Source organism: Triturus cristatus, chromosome 2_2, assembly GCF_964204655.1.
Source record: "Triturus cristatus chromosome 2_2, aTriCri1.1, whole genome shotgun sequence".
Taxonomy (NCBI): Eukaryota; Metazoa; Chordata; class Amphibia; order Caudata; family Salamandridae; genus Triturus; species Triturus cristatus.
In genome coordinates this window covers 700715103-700729854 of record NC_140582.1, presented here as the reverse complement: position 1 = coordinate 700729854, position 14752 = coordinate 700715103, and the positions used below count along the sequence as shown (strand labels likewise).

General features: G+C 41.2%; 1 protein-coding gene across 1 annotated transcript in view; it reads left to right on the top strand.

Annotated features, from left to right (window-relative positions):
* Positions 1 to 14752, top strand: part of DCTD (dCMP deaminase) — a 181303-nt gene that overhangs the window by 42682 nt on the left and 123869 nt on the right. Inside the window, exon 3 of the mRNA XM_085641881.1 lies at positions 2817 to 2952. Within this exon, the coding sequence (XP_085498007.1) occupies positions 2817 to 2952 (136 nt within the window). The remainder of the gene's footprint in view (positions 1 to 2816; positions 2953 to 14752) is intronic.

The following is a 14752-nucleotide window of genomic DNA, read 5'->3' as shown; positions in this document are numbered from 1 at the left end:
ATGGGGAACTCTTTCTGTGAAACATAGTTTTGTCTCACATTGTACATTTGTGAAGTATTTCCAAATGCTGAATGGAATCAAGCAATAGAAAGAAAATGCAGTCCCAAATTGAATTTTGTTCAGAAATTACACAATATAAAATAGAAATGTACATTACATTTTGAGTCTTTAGAACTTTTACATATTGCTTTTCAATTCATTGCACTCATGAAACATCTTGTTTCATTGTGATTAACACATGTAGCTATAACAAATTACTACATTTTCAAAGTACAGCATGTAAAATCATTTAAAAATCTAAGGAAGCATATAATTTCTAGTAATTCTCATTAGTACATGTATGGAGATTATTCTGTAGAAGTTTCAGAGAATTTGAAACTATTATAAACGTCCAACAACCTTTTTTCTTTCACCACTTGGTGCAAATTTTCACATATGCAAAACATGGATTTGGGAGAGTCCTGAAATACACACATAATGTCATCTAAATTACATTAATTTAATAAATTATTCACATTTATCATCAATTAAAGGAGACTGGGTAATTAATTCTCTAACACGATAGTTGTCACATTTACATTTCTATTCCACTTTCAAAGACTAAGAATACACCATTGCAATTTAGTAAACATGACCGGTTATTCAACGTGCAGTTTTGTCTAATTTACACTCTTCTGCATGCTTTTACTATGCAGTAATTAAGTCTTTACATGATCCAATTCTCATTATTCCCCAACGTATCGCGAGCACAAGATCAGTTTTCTGTGTCAACTAGTGATTTAGCAGTATATCTGCTTCATCAGGTGTAAACCCTAGGCACGTACCTTTTAGGCCCTGTGTCCGTCAATGTTTGCCTGTTACTTACAGAGCCTTCCTCCGCAGTCAATGGTGATCCAGCGCCAATACCAATAATTGATCAGGGATCGATACTCAACAAATCACTACAATGACCCATACACATTCACCCAGTATCCCTGATGCGCTGGTGTCAATTTGTTTCGTTCATTACTTATTTCTTTTATAAATCTGCTAGGACATCCGTTAAATAACTAATCTTGATATCAACTCTTCTTCTATTTGGTCGATGGACCAATTAGTTGAATAGTTCATGGTAATGATAAATTCTAATTTACCAACCATTTGTCAAAATTAATTCCAGACTCTCTGTAAGGTTAATAATTGAGTTTTTATCTCAGATTTCAAGGTAAAATGCTCATCTGCATCGGGTCACAATTACAAACATTGAATCTCACGACAGGAGAAATAATGCATTTTATACAGACTCAATATGCAATGACATTGTGCAATGAAGGAGTGGATAGAGTAAGAGACAAAGGATTCAGCAAAAAAAATTATGCCAAACAATATATTACCTAATGGAGGGATAGATGAAGAGACAATAGGTTCATCTAAAATAATGCATATCAATATATTGTTAACAGAGTGGATAGGTGGAGAGACAAAAGATTCAGAAACAAGTACATTAATGCTGAAATTCTAAGAACGATATAGGCTGATGGTGGAGGGGTCCCCAATAGGTAATCAGGAAACGGAAGATATTTGGACAGTAACAGGACAGGATAACAACAGCTAGGCCTCTCTGCAAACTGACAGACTGCGATGCATCTCCCCTTTTCTCTCCTGTCAGCCTAAGCTGCTTCGACACGCCCCTAAAGGCACCCTAATTATAGTCTAAATTGACATGTCTATCCCTCAAATGTTGCATTTGCCCTTCTAACTCGCACAGGGATTGGTGGGCTGGGGAAGTGCTTGTGTCACACCACCATGACTTTACATTTATTCAACAACTTTATTGTGTAAAACAGTTCCCATGGTCTGAATCTCAGCTTATTCACATGTTCACCACACAAGTAACGAATTTGCATCCTTTTTATTATGAATTAAAGTCATTCACATAGAACATTTCCGGTCCCACGCTCGGGTACAGTAGTTGGCAAGCGACTGACACACTGGCTTTCACTCCTTCATGTCATCTTTTTGTCCTCATCGCAGAACGAACTCGCTCCTAACAATCCCCCCTCCCACCATAGCTAAGTTAAATAAGATGGCGTCTTCATCGAGTACACTAAAGTAAATAGAAATGAACATTTATTAATTATGTGATAATTAAACCATCACTGTTTACCTCCCACCATTCACTGCTTCCCATTAATGTTACCTACCATAAGCCTAGTGCGAAAAGCGGCATTAATCATTACTTTTAAAGCAGAGTGCGACATGCAAATACTGAAGCACTTGTGGCCTATTCATGCAATTTCTTCATTTCTTCAAAAGCATAATACAATACTGTATGATTACGTGTTAATTCAGGCATGCGCAAAGCAGTTCCCCTGTGTTTATGTGGGAGCACGTTAGGTTTACTACGTCTAATTACTGTTGGTACGTATTATGGGGGTACTCGATTCAAACAGGTTTCATTTTTGCGAAACCCTGCTCCATCAATGGTAAGCAAAAGTAATTAGAAAAAGTGCCCTCAAGTGGATAAAAGGCGGCATGTTTGGTGCTTTATTAAGCAACATGTATTGTAGTTGTGTGCAGTTTCCCCATTATCAATAATCCTGTTCACTCCCATTGCCAATAATCCTGTTTACTGTCCACATACATTTCTCTACCACACACTTTTAAAATAATGTATTTGCCCTTGTTGCTAACTATCAACAAACCTCTTTTGGATTTCCAGATGGATCGGCCACTTAATATTAGTTCTCTTTTTTCCTTGGCAAGTCATACTTTTTATCCAGATAAGACATTTGTAATACTTTGTAACAGTTTAATTAAATACTGATTTCTCTTAGGTTGGAGCTTGCATTGTGAACTCTGAGAATAAGATTGTTGGAATTGGATATAACGGAATGCCGAATGGTTGCAGTGATGATGCTCTTCCATGGGCAAGGACAGCAGCAGATAAACTGGACACAAAATACCCTTACGGTAGGTCAATCTGCATGGCCTCAGTTATTTAGTGCTTAAAATGATTGCCTTAGTTATCTTCCCCACACCATTGAAATCGCGTCAGTCTCCTGCTTTTAGACAAAGATAAATTGTCAGACAATACTCAAAGATGCAATTTAAATTCCATTCTGAACACTGTCAAAAAAGGCCTGGCTCATATTTGCTATGTCTGTATGAGCAGAGGTATGTCGTGATGGTTGGGAGGGGAAAATCAAGGAAACTTGGTGGTAGAATGCTGTAATTCGTACCCCGGGGAGACAAAAACATGTTACAGCGAGTGAGAATGTAGTAGAGGTGTGAGTAAGGCCTGATGCAAGAGGAGAGCAGGGATTATGGGGTTTCCATCTGGGCCTTGTAATTCTGTGATGATCCCAATTGCTACAATAATACATTTCTTTTCATTTCCCCAACTCAAGCCTCCAGTTGGCTGTTGTTTCTCGACTTTCCCCATGTTTGTATCCTATTGACTGATTTCCCCAAATGATGCCTGTCTCACCCATTTCAAACTGTGCAAGAGATTTGCATCTTTTCGTTCTCTCCTGATGTTACACAGAGGTCAATTCAACTGTCTGTCTCTTTCATTGTCCCTGCCTTTCTCCAAAGCAAATAAAATTGCCCAATTTAAGAAATGATTGACATCTATCAGAAAACCACATAATGAAAGGATATAAAATGTATCACGATCTGGCCAAAACATGAACTGAAATGTGTTTAGTGCAGTTTCTACTTTTGGTTACAGCCTACTGACCAACCCAAATTACTTCATGCGAAGAAGTTCTTCAAAGAAGCATTTTATCTGATAACTATTTTCCTGCCTCCACCTGGGATGTTCTTCTCATCTCTCCTAATTTTTCCTTATCAAAGTACATTTGTCATAACTTTTCCTTACTCATTTTTGTTCCCTTTTTCTCAGTGCAGATTTAAGGTAGTTTGTATCCTGGTTGCAATTTACGGGCATGGAAATCATTCACCAGCATTTGTGAATGAATGTCATGTAGCCATGAAATTGTACATGCACCTTTCAATGATGTACATGATACCAAGCATAGTGTTAATAAAAGATAAGTACAAGAGGAATAAATAATTGTCGACTAAGCCAGAACACCTTATAGGTTCAGTCAATATTGTGATAAAAAAATCAGATGTATATCCAAGCTCTTATATTGTAAAACATAATTTCACCAATTAAAACCACACCTTCAACAGTTGTCTGTTCTCGCTAAACATTTTCTGACACTTATTTTTCACATTCGGCTTTTTGGCTCACACATACCCAGTGATCAGAGGAGAGTATTTGCTACAATCACTTTAGTATATGAGAGAGACATGAGTGAGATTGAATTGGTGGATAAAGGAGGTCCAGGCATGAATAAGTAGAGGGGGTGTGCAGAGGATTTTTAGAAGAACATAAATGACTAAGCAAATGTAAGGATGTGTAAGATGAGGCAAAAAGTGATCAAGGGTGACAAGTCAAGAAATGAGATGATGAGCTAAGAAAGAAGAGCCTCGCCACAGAGTAAAGGAGAGGTTTAAGGAGGGGAACTTATTTTCTAATAGGAGGGTAGGAAGGGATGGAGAAAACTTGTAATGAGTGAAAACTGTTGAAGGACAGGATAGTTGGAGATTGCTAATAATGTGTTGAGGAGATGAGTGGAAAGACTGGGTGGAAAGACTGGGTGAGGAGAGGATGAAGGATGATTGGGGAAGAAGAGCTGTTGTGGTAAGGAAAAGAGGGTTGAATGATCAAAGGAAATGAGAGGATAGGTCAGTACCTGAAAAAGGAGAGCAAAAGAGGTATGAGGAAAATGAGTAAAGTTAAGAGGTACAGTGATGTTGGTTAAAAAGGGGGATGTGCAAACGACAGGACATTTAGAGGGCAGGGAGAGAAGAAAGAATAGGTGAGAAGAAGATGGAGCTGGCAGTAAAGAAAAGACAGACGTGATGAGGGGTGAGATATGGGCAGAGGAAGAGAAGATGGGTTAGGTGAACACTGATTAGTAGAAAAGGTGTTTGAGTGGAGGCAGAGAGGAGGTCAGGAGCAGATGTGCGGTTTGCGGAGTAGAGTGGTTTGAGAATGCAGTGGAGAGGAGAGGCTGTGATCAGTGAGGAACAGGATAAGTGAGGGAGACGATAGATGGCTTAAGATAGAATTGGACGACTGGGAGAAGAGGATTTTGGGCAGAGGAGCATGGGAAGTGAAGGCAGAGTGGTTAGAAAGGTGAACAAGATGGAGGTGAACAAGTTAGGGTGTCATGAAATGAAAGGGGAGGAGTGCATTACAGTGGAAAAGAGGACAGGACGGTGCAGTAGATTAGAGCTTAGGAAGGATGTATAGGTTAAACACGGTTTATAGTATGAGAGATCTAAGGATAATAAATGAGTAAGTGGAGGATCAGAAGTTATGATCTGGTGTGTGAGTACTGGATGGATATGGTTAGGAATGGTTTAGGGAAAGAGAAGAGGTTTTATATCTGCTTCTCTTTTGGTGGGACCTCATCCCTTTATATGTTTGTTGACTTGTTTAAAAATTCATTCTTCCCAGCTAAAGCTCCTATGTGAACTTTCAAATGTTGATTGGTGTATGCATGTTTAATGAGATGTGTATGTATGCGGGCTATGATGTTGAACAAAATCTGAATGGATCAAGATAGAAGTTGTATGGGCATGAACTATATTATTTAATCTCGCTGTTGGTAGTAAGGAAATAAACTGGCACAGTCCAATTTAAGGGAGCAGTTGTCTGGCTGTGTTTTTTGTTCTTTTTTTGTTTTTCTCCCTGTGGAGCGCGACTACAGTCACTCGTAAGGACTGTATATTTTTTCACAAGTTGGCATGCTGGAAAATTACATTTCGAGGCCTGGTACATCAAATTAGCAACCTTTCATGAAGATTGCAAGTAGCCTTCTGGGTTTGATGCCTGCATGACAGAAAATCCATAAATAAGTACATCTTAGCACAAGCTGTACAGCAAGAATGTCTGCTTCAAATGCCCCATCTTTCTGAAGATGCCATTTTGTAATAAATTACAGGAAAGCTGCTCCCAAGTAAAATAGTATACTAGTCCTCTGTAAATGCAAGCCGTTGTACTGCGCAGTATTCATACTAACAGTTAAATCCCAGTGAACTTTACATTATGATTTCTAAAGGGTTGTACATCATGACATTTAGTATGTATATCGCCCGATTTTAACTAATGTGTCTCGTTTAGTGGCTTTCGAAGCCTAAATCCAAAGGGGAAAAATTGCTTGAAGCCCACCTTCTTGCCACATTTCTCTCCCCTTTATGGCACAAAGAGATCCAAGCCATTTCTTGTTGTATCCATGCTTCTGAATGTAACTGGCTGGAGCGGAGACTCAGTTTCTTTGATCAGATAAAAAAACGGTAATAGTTTGTGTAGAAGATCCTGGGTTAAAAACGTATGACACTCATATTTTTTATTTTTTTTGTAACTACAGACATTTTGGTACATGTCAAAAGGCCAAGCCCTGCATATTTCCAATGATTTAAAATGTGAAAGGGATTCTCTGTGCCCACAATGTGACAAATAGGTCTTTCAGAATTCCCTATCCAGAGCCAAACCCTGTGGCATTAACCCTACAGGCCTGGACGTTTTCAGTGGTGGAGTAAAAGGAAGCAATGTATAGCAGCTGTGACAGAAAGGATCTGCCCTCTTTTACTGTGAATAGGTGGTAGAATGCTTAATTTGGGTAACCAGTTCTACATGCGAACAATGTTTCGGATGTAAGAATTGATCCTCTGGATCCAGGGAATGCCCGATTAATAAAACTATACAATTGTGGTGGATTCTGTGGAACTAAGTATCACCTGCAACCCAAATGCTTCAGATTCAGTTTTTTTCTGTTACAGCAAAACTGAACCTTAAGGCCTATTTCATGTGCTGTAGACAAATGTTTAGCTATAGGTATGCTGAAGAGTGTTTAGTCAGAGATCTCTCTGTGTGTGTAGGAGGTCTGTGCAAGATAACTGCATGCATCCTCAGCTGGGTGAGTGGATTTCTAGGTTACTGTTTTGTGCTAGATCTTCAGTTTCACTGAACTGTAATGAATGCCAGGTTGCAGCAGTACATGAATATGTCAAAAGGAACAATAATACCAGTCTCATAGGGACTTAGAACCACAACAATAGGTAGCTGATTGCATGATATATGTCGCCCCTGGCATGTCTTGTATTCCGCTGTGTAATGTTTCATATCCCTCCATCTGAGGATCAATTGCGATCAGTCGTATGAGTGTAGGAAGGCCAGCTTCTATTTCAAAACCTCTTTGTTTAGTTGAAAGCTGTGTCTTGCAAAGTGATGAGACTAGCATTTCGAAATCTATGTCCCGAGGGACCTCAAACTGAAGGAATTCGGGTGTAGCTGGGCACATTGAAGGATACAGTTGTCATGCCTTGTTGAAGGATCCACTGAATTCCACCCTGAGAGACTAGGTTGGCACCACTGGCTTCTGCAATTGGGACCCGGCCTCCAGTTATTTATTACCTGTAACCTTTTGCTGATGGAGAAATTGGGTTGTAATCTGAGGATCCCTACCTTACGTGAGAGATGGTAAGATCTTTCATGCTAACAGATGTTCCTAAACACTTGATCTGGAAACTGAAGGGGTGATGGTGTGGTGTAGTCACATTGCCAAGGAGTCTGTGACTGCTGTCTGCACATGCCCTACCAAACCCCTCTGCCCCGCCAGCGATTTGAGTCCCAGTCCTGCTAGCTGAATCTATGAAGACAGTACCTCAGAGATGAATAGAAGCATGGCTGGAGGTCTGCAGGTCTTTTCAAGTTGGGTATTTTTAAGACACTGTCAAACCTTTGCTTTCTGTGAGCTTTCTTCTACTCTGAATCCAGCTCTTGGCATGTAAATCCTGTTATCTTTTGCCTGAACAGACTACGGATTTGGTATGCATTGACTTAAATTAACTATGGTCTCTTACACATGCATGCAAGAAATATTAGTTATCCACAAAAAGTCACTTCCAATTTACCAGTGAATTATTCCCTCAAGCAGCCTTTTAGACTGTGCAAACATTTGATAAAAAATTCTACCTATGCCACTTGAAGAATAGATTAAGATAAATTTCATTTATATACCTCTTCAAGCAGGGATCTAAAATATTTCCTTTGTTGTTAAGGAAGTAATATTATACCATTTGAGTCTCGTTTCTTCAGAGATAAGTGAGGAAGGGTCCCGGTCTTTCTTTTCAATATAGATATCGTGATAGTTGCATGATTGGACACTTGCATGATTCTTATATGTCCATCCTCGTTGCAAAAGGTAAAATACCCATACCCTCTGAAAAGCATGTAATTTCATGTTTTGGCGTCCAAGCTTTTGTATAGCAGCTAGATCCAGCTTATTCTGCTTCGTCTTCACAACTTGTATGGCCATTGCAGAGCTGGACTCCTCCAGACCTTTATTGAATACTTGTAATGAATCCTTCAAGCATTTAACTTGTTTAATGTTGTGAACCGACATCAATATCTTTGTGTTGGTAGGCTACCGATGTGGTTGTTTTATCATTTAAAATCTGCCTTTGACAGCCTTCTTGTCGGGAGAAATGGGATGGCTTTAGTGATTGAGTGTTTGAAGAAATTGAAAAGAAGTCCTTTACTAGACTATTCTTAGTTTAAAAAAAAAAAAATTCAGAACCGTTAATTAAAATTTTGAAGTAGACATCTATACCAAACATTGTAAGAGTACATAATTCTAACAATATATTTTCTCAGGAATATCTTCATTGAATTTATAAAGACTTTCACACATCAATACAACTTTTCTGCGATCAGCCATTGCAAATGTCTGAAGTCCACCTGGGTGTGGCAGAAAGCAACCCTTAGGAATTCACAGGGTAGCAAATCATGTATATGTGCATAAAAATACAAGCTGTGCTACACTGCACAAATTTTAGTTTTCAAAATAAATGTCTGAATGTGAGGGAAGTGCTTTTCCTTCTCATCAAGATTTTATTTCCGATTTACTGTGAACAAAAGTGAAAACACCATGCGATTAGCGGCATCTGTTTTCACTTTTGATTTATACTAGGGGACCTTACTTTCCTCCTTGAGTACCAATCAGCATGGGAGAAATAGTAGTGGAAAGGGGACAATTTCTGGGAAATACTGTGTGTGATTTTATACGGGGAATATTTTTAAAGTGCGTACTTTCTTGGTTTTCGCCGCATTTTATCTGGGCACTCTTCCGTTTGGGGCTTTTATCGTCTGGCTTTGGGGATTTTTAAGGGTCTCTTGCTCCTTCCCCGGTCCACCACGGCTTGCCGATTGTGTGGAGGAAAGTGAGTATTTCGCTCTTGCTCCTCCCTCCCACTTTGTGCCGCAGCTGAACGGGCGGCGCTCTAGTTGTTCCCGGCCCAGCTTATTTAACTGCATGATGCGCCGGGCGCGAAGCTGGCGCGCCGAAGGCAAGCCCGCCTGCGCCAAGTTTGCGCTTTGCACCAGGGACTCTTGCCAATTTATTTTAGACCCTGTTAAGCCCAATGTTTACTCCAGAGGACAGCTCATGGAACTTCAATCACAGAAGGGGTCGCACTGCAGGTTTATGAACCTTGAGCCTCCGGGTGGTTGTCAGGTGTACGAGTGTGCCAACTGCAAGGCAGTTATTCCACTGGGTGCAGCTGAGAAATCCCATGAGGATACTCGTCAGCCCCATCCTTTGTCTTTGAAGCATTCCTTTATGGGATATCTCGTGAACGCCACATCTTTGATTAAACATAGGGCAGAATTTAGCGATTTTGTGTCCCTTCGCAAGCCCGAATGGGTATATCTAATATCCTTGCTTTGTTGTTATGCATTGCATCTCTTGCTTTGCCAGTGGAATGTTCATCTTATGATGTAGTACAGAATGTTGGGAGCCAGACAGGTCAGTTGAGAAGGGCTGAGCACCATACTGGCTGCTCCTGGTGGGGTCTATGATTGGTCTTGTACTGTCTTGTATTGGATTGTATTGGATGACTTTTAACCAACCACAAATAAACATCTAAAGATCCTCTACACGTCTGGACTAAGTCACTACATAATTTTGGCGACGATCTTCTAAAGAACCTGCATCTTTCACCTCTTCAAACTTCAATCAACTTGAACTACAAACTCAACAGTAACTGAAGCCTTGTTTCTACCTTCAACTGGCACCCTTGACCCCACCAGTGACCTCCCATCGGTCGCCCTCAACGCAAAGTGCCAGTTCCAGTCTCTACGCAGCTCAAATTTCTGTCTGCTGTTCCTGTCTTCAACTGTGCTGCACAGAGTATGTGTTTGAGTACTACCTGCATTGGAACAAAGCTTCTCTACATCGATGCTGCGCATGAAACCTGGGCTAGAGATTGCTCAGGGCCAGATCTGGTGGAGGCCATCCCCTCCGGGAATGCCCTGTCCAGACTTGATAGGGAAAGGAGGATTGGGGGGGTTTAGGAGTACTCTATAAAGACATCTATTCGTGCTTCACTGAGGCCCTCACCTCTCCCTCAGATCCCTATCAGGCCCTATATTTCTCTTTAAAGGTCCTACCCACCAAAAGCTTTGTTGGAGTAGTCACCTATCGGCCTCCTGGACCCAGAGCAATGTTCAATCAGGATTTCAGTAATCGAATAGAGCTCTATCTGGCAAGATCTAATATCACTCTCTTGGGTGATTTTAACTTTCATTTGGAGAAAACTGTGTACTGAAACACAGGTTTTCTTGGAAACTATGGTCTACCTTAGCTGGCGAGGAGCCCCACTCATACGACAGAACACATTTTGGATGGGATCTTCTCTAATGATCCTAGGAAAGAGGTGAATGATCCTATCCCACTCTCCCAGTCTGATCATTATGCCATCCCATTAACTTTTTGCAAATTGCAGTATCTCACCTAGATCCTAATTTTAAGAACAGGGTAAGAGATGAAGAGAAACTTTAGCTGCATAAATATGGAGGACCTTCTTAATAAACTTAGCAATTATTGCTGCCTCCCTTACCTCGATGTTAACTCAATCTACTACGATTTTTCCAACTGGCTTTCGGCTGCCTTGGACTCTCTTGCCCCCCTTAAGGAGCAGTGTGTGGGCAGAGAACTCCCTTCGGCCCCCTGGTTCTCTGAAAGGTTGAGAAAGCTTAGACAGATATGCCGACACCAGGAAAGAAAATGGCGCTGGGATCTTTCCTCAGTCGAAAGGGATCTGCACAAACTTAGATTGAGGGAATATAAGATGGCTATTAATTAGGAAAAGGTCTCTTATTATTCTAAGATGACGGAATCCATAAAATCGCCTAGGGAACTTTTCACTGTGATTAATACCCTCCTTGCCCCCACAGCCACTGCTAAAGATGAGGTTTCCCAGGATTTGTGTGATAAAATGGCATGTTTTTTTATACCTAAATTAAGGACATGTACTCCTCCTTGGAGAGGTCCAATGCGGGAGGATCAAAGTTAGATCCTCCATCGGATCCTCTGGTAGCTCCTCTGAAGGATTGCCGCTTGTGCTCCTTTCCTCCTATACTTCAAGAGGACATTGTGCATATGTTAAATGGAATTAGGTCTGGTTCCCTCCTGGAGCCCTGCCCCCGTAAAGATCTTGAAACTACGAATGGAGGCTATTGTCTCACCTTTGAATTCAATCCTTAATGCTGTCATTACCTCTGGCCAGTATCCCACCGCGTTGAAAACTGCAGTGGTTAAACCTCTTTTAAAGAAGCCTTCTATGGACCCTGCGGAACTAAAGAACTACCGGCTTATTTCCCTATTACCTGCCCCAGCAAAAATCTTGGAGAAGCATCTGAACCTCCATCTTAGTACTTATTTGGAGGATCACCAGTTGCTTGATGGCTCGCAGCATGGGTTCAGAAGTGAGCACAGTACCGAGACAACGTTAACCGTTGTTTTCAACAACATTCGACAACAGGTTGACGCTGGTCATACCACCTTACTGATCCTTCTGGACCTGACGGCAGCCTTCTATACCATCTCTCCTCGTAGATTGGCTGGGAGGCTCCAGGAAATAGGGATTGAGGGCCTTGCCCTTAATCTGCTTACATCCTTCCTCATGGAACGGTCACAAAGAGTTAAGATGGGCCAATTCCTCTCTGCTCCCAAACAGTTGTTTTGTGGAGTCCCCCAGGGATCCTCATTGAGTCCTACCCTTTTCAATATTTATGTAGCCCAGGTTTCCAGGGTTGTAAGATCTTTCGGCCTAGAAGTGTTATCCTACGCTGATGACACTCAAGTCATGATTACCATCACTGAGAGGTTCGAAGCGTCAGCAATAAACTTTAAAAACTGCATGCAGGCGGTGGCGTCATGGATGGTAGAAAACTATCTAAGACTCAATGGGGATAAGACAGATCCTAATTTTCGGAGACAAACAGGAGAGTTGGTCTGAGGCCTGGTGGCCAGATGCACTTGGATTCTTACCCTCGCCCTGGCCTCAGTCCCAAAAATCTAGGCATCATAGTGGACACCTCCCTCTCTCTGGGTCCCCAAATAAATAGAACAGTTTCTACCTGTTTCGAGATGATAAGGACTCTCAAAAAGATCTTTCAAATTCTATCCCTCCCTGCGCGGAAACAGGCAGTGGTGGCTCTTGTGCTGTCTAGATTGGATTACTGCAATGCCCTTTATGTAGGGATAAATAAGGGGCTTCTATATCGACTTCAACTTGTGCAGAATGCCGCTGCCAGGCTGGTGATGGGCCTCCCCAAATTGCACTCTGTATCGGCTACCATCAGAAGCCTGCACTGGCTTCCATTGGGTCGGAGAATTGTGTTTAAAGCCCTGTGCCTGGTGCACAAAGCCCTTCACAAAATGGGGTCAGAAGGCATTAAAAAACAGTTTCGGAGATATGTTCCCGGCAAGCAGCTCAGATCTTCCAGCAAGAATCTGGTGACAGTTCCCAGGTTGAGGAAATCCAGGGGGGGGGGGGGGGGGAGATGGCTTTTTCGCTGGCTGCAGCCAACTTGTGCAATTCCCTTCCTCCTTCAATTTCGGCTCTGGAAATTCACTCCTCGTTCCGTAAGGCCTTGAAGACCTGGCTTTTTACCAGCTTGAATCTGTAAGCCCCTTACCTATCAACATCTCTGATCCTGATCCTTTCCGCGGCGCCTTGATGCCCCTGGGCTAAGTTTGTGCTTTATAAGGCCTATATTCATTCATTCATTCATTCCAGTGCAGTCTTTCCCACGTTGCTCCCTGTTTGTAGAGCACAATGGGCACACAATCCCCAAGTAAGAGTCCACTTCACTATACCTCCAGGAAAATGTTATTGCTGGACACGGAGCAGCCACTGTTGGCACTGTTCTTTTGCCCCTGGGCACAACTGTCTTTCTGCCACCCGTTTGGGTGAATAGGGGTTGTATAATTATCAAATTGGATAGTTTTCATCAGGAGAAGTGTGGGAACACAGACAAGTAGAACATTTGTTATTACTGTTTGGATTGCTCTCTGTTTTTGGCATCTTCATGTAAGCCAATGTGAAAGATGGAACACGTGCAAAAATGCCCTTAATCACATGATGTAATCCTAACTGCAGAAGTGTACAAGTACCCACTATTCCTAAATTTTGTATCTTGTGTACATTTAAAAAGATATGTATAGATTTCCTTCATACCCATTTTACAGTCATTGAATTTTACCATATGAATTTTTGCATGTTCGGTACATAATGAAATACTATTATAAGCTGCACCTTAGTTGTCGCGTGTTTTTGGGCAATCAACAAACCCTATCCATGCTACCAGAAGGGTCTGACGGATGTAAAAGTGTATTGCTTTTGTATATTGGCTATGGGGGGTAAAAGCTTTCCATTATTTTAATTATTTCAATGGTTAGTTCTTTTGGGATAACTGTGAGCAATCTACACAAATGACCCCTTGCTGAATTTGAAATTTTGTTTAGTTGTCAGGGTTCACTCATCGGTGTCACATCTGTTTACACCACAAACTTCAATTAGGTTGAAAGCACAAAAAATAGAAAAAATGAACTACCAGTTAGAAAAGTGAAAAATTATGGCAAAAAATGTTTTTTTGTCTTTTAAAACTCTGCTTGTTCCTGAAAGCTGGTCTTAGCACAGTAAATGTGTATTGACACAATTTTTAGAAAATGTAAGCTTATGCTTTCTCACAAAGCACTTTTTTCCCCCAATTGAGCCAACAAAAACAAACATATGCTATGTACTGGCTATTTTTATGATTCCCTCCAGGTGAATCCACAAATTCTTGGTTACTTTAGAATCACAAATATGTGTGGGGGGGGGGGGGGGGGGAAGGGGCGCAGATTTGGCATTCTGTGCTAAACAGCCCCTCTCAAAGTTTAAACACTGTAATAAAATAACAGCAGTACTACTGTTTATCTGGTGGCCCAATAATATTCCGCTCAAACACAAGTTACTTTGTGTGCTTGAGTTATCATGCGCTCTGGTCGAAGACTTGGAGAAAAAAAACTAGGGTCTTTTCTTGCCAGAAGTGCCTCTGAAAATGTTGTAGACAGCCAGTTATTGTCTAGTTTTCTTGGTTGTGAAGTTCTTAATCTTAAAGACCGATGACTTGGCCTTATGAAATATTGGTGTGGAGTTCTCTCCAAGCCAGTTGGGGGATTGGAGTCCGACTTAGTCGCAAGAAGTTGTATTGGTTTTTGCTGAAGGGATGTGATAAAACCAGTGGTTCAGTAACCCTTTTAATGTGTTGAAGGTACTTGTATACATACATCCCAGGACAGATGTTACACCACTGTTAAATGATACTTTGTCTGCTCAGAAAGATAGTTGTGTAAAGTTTCCA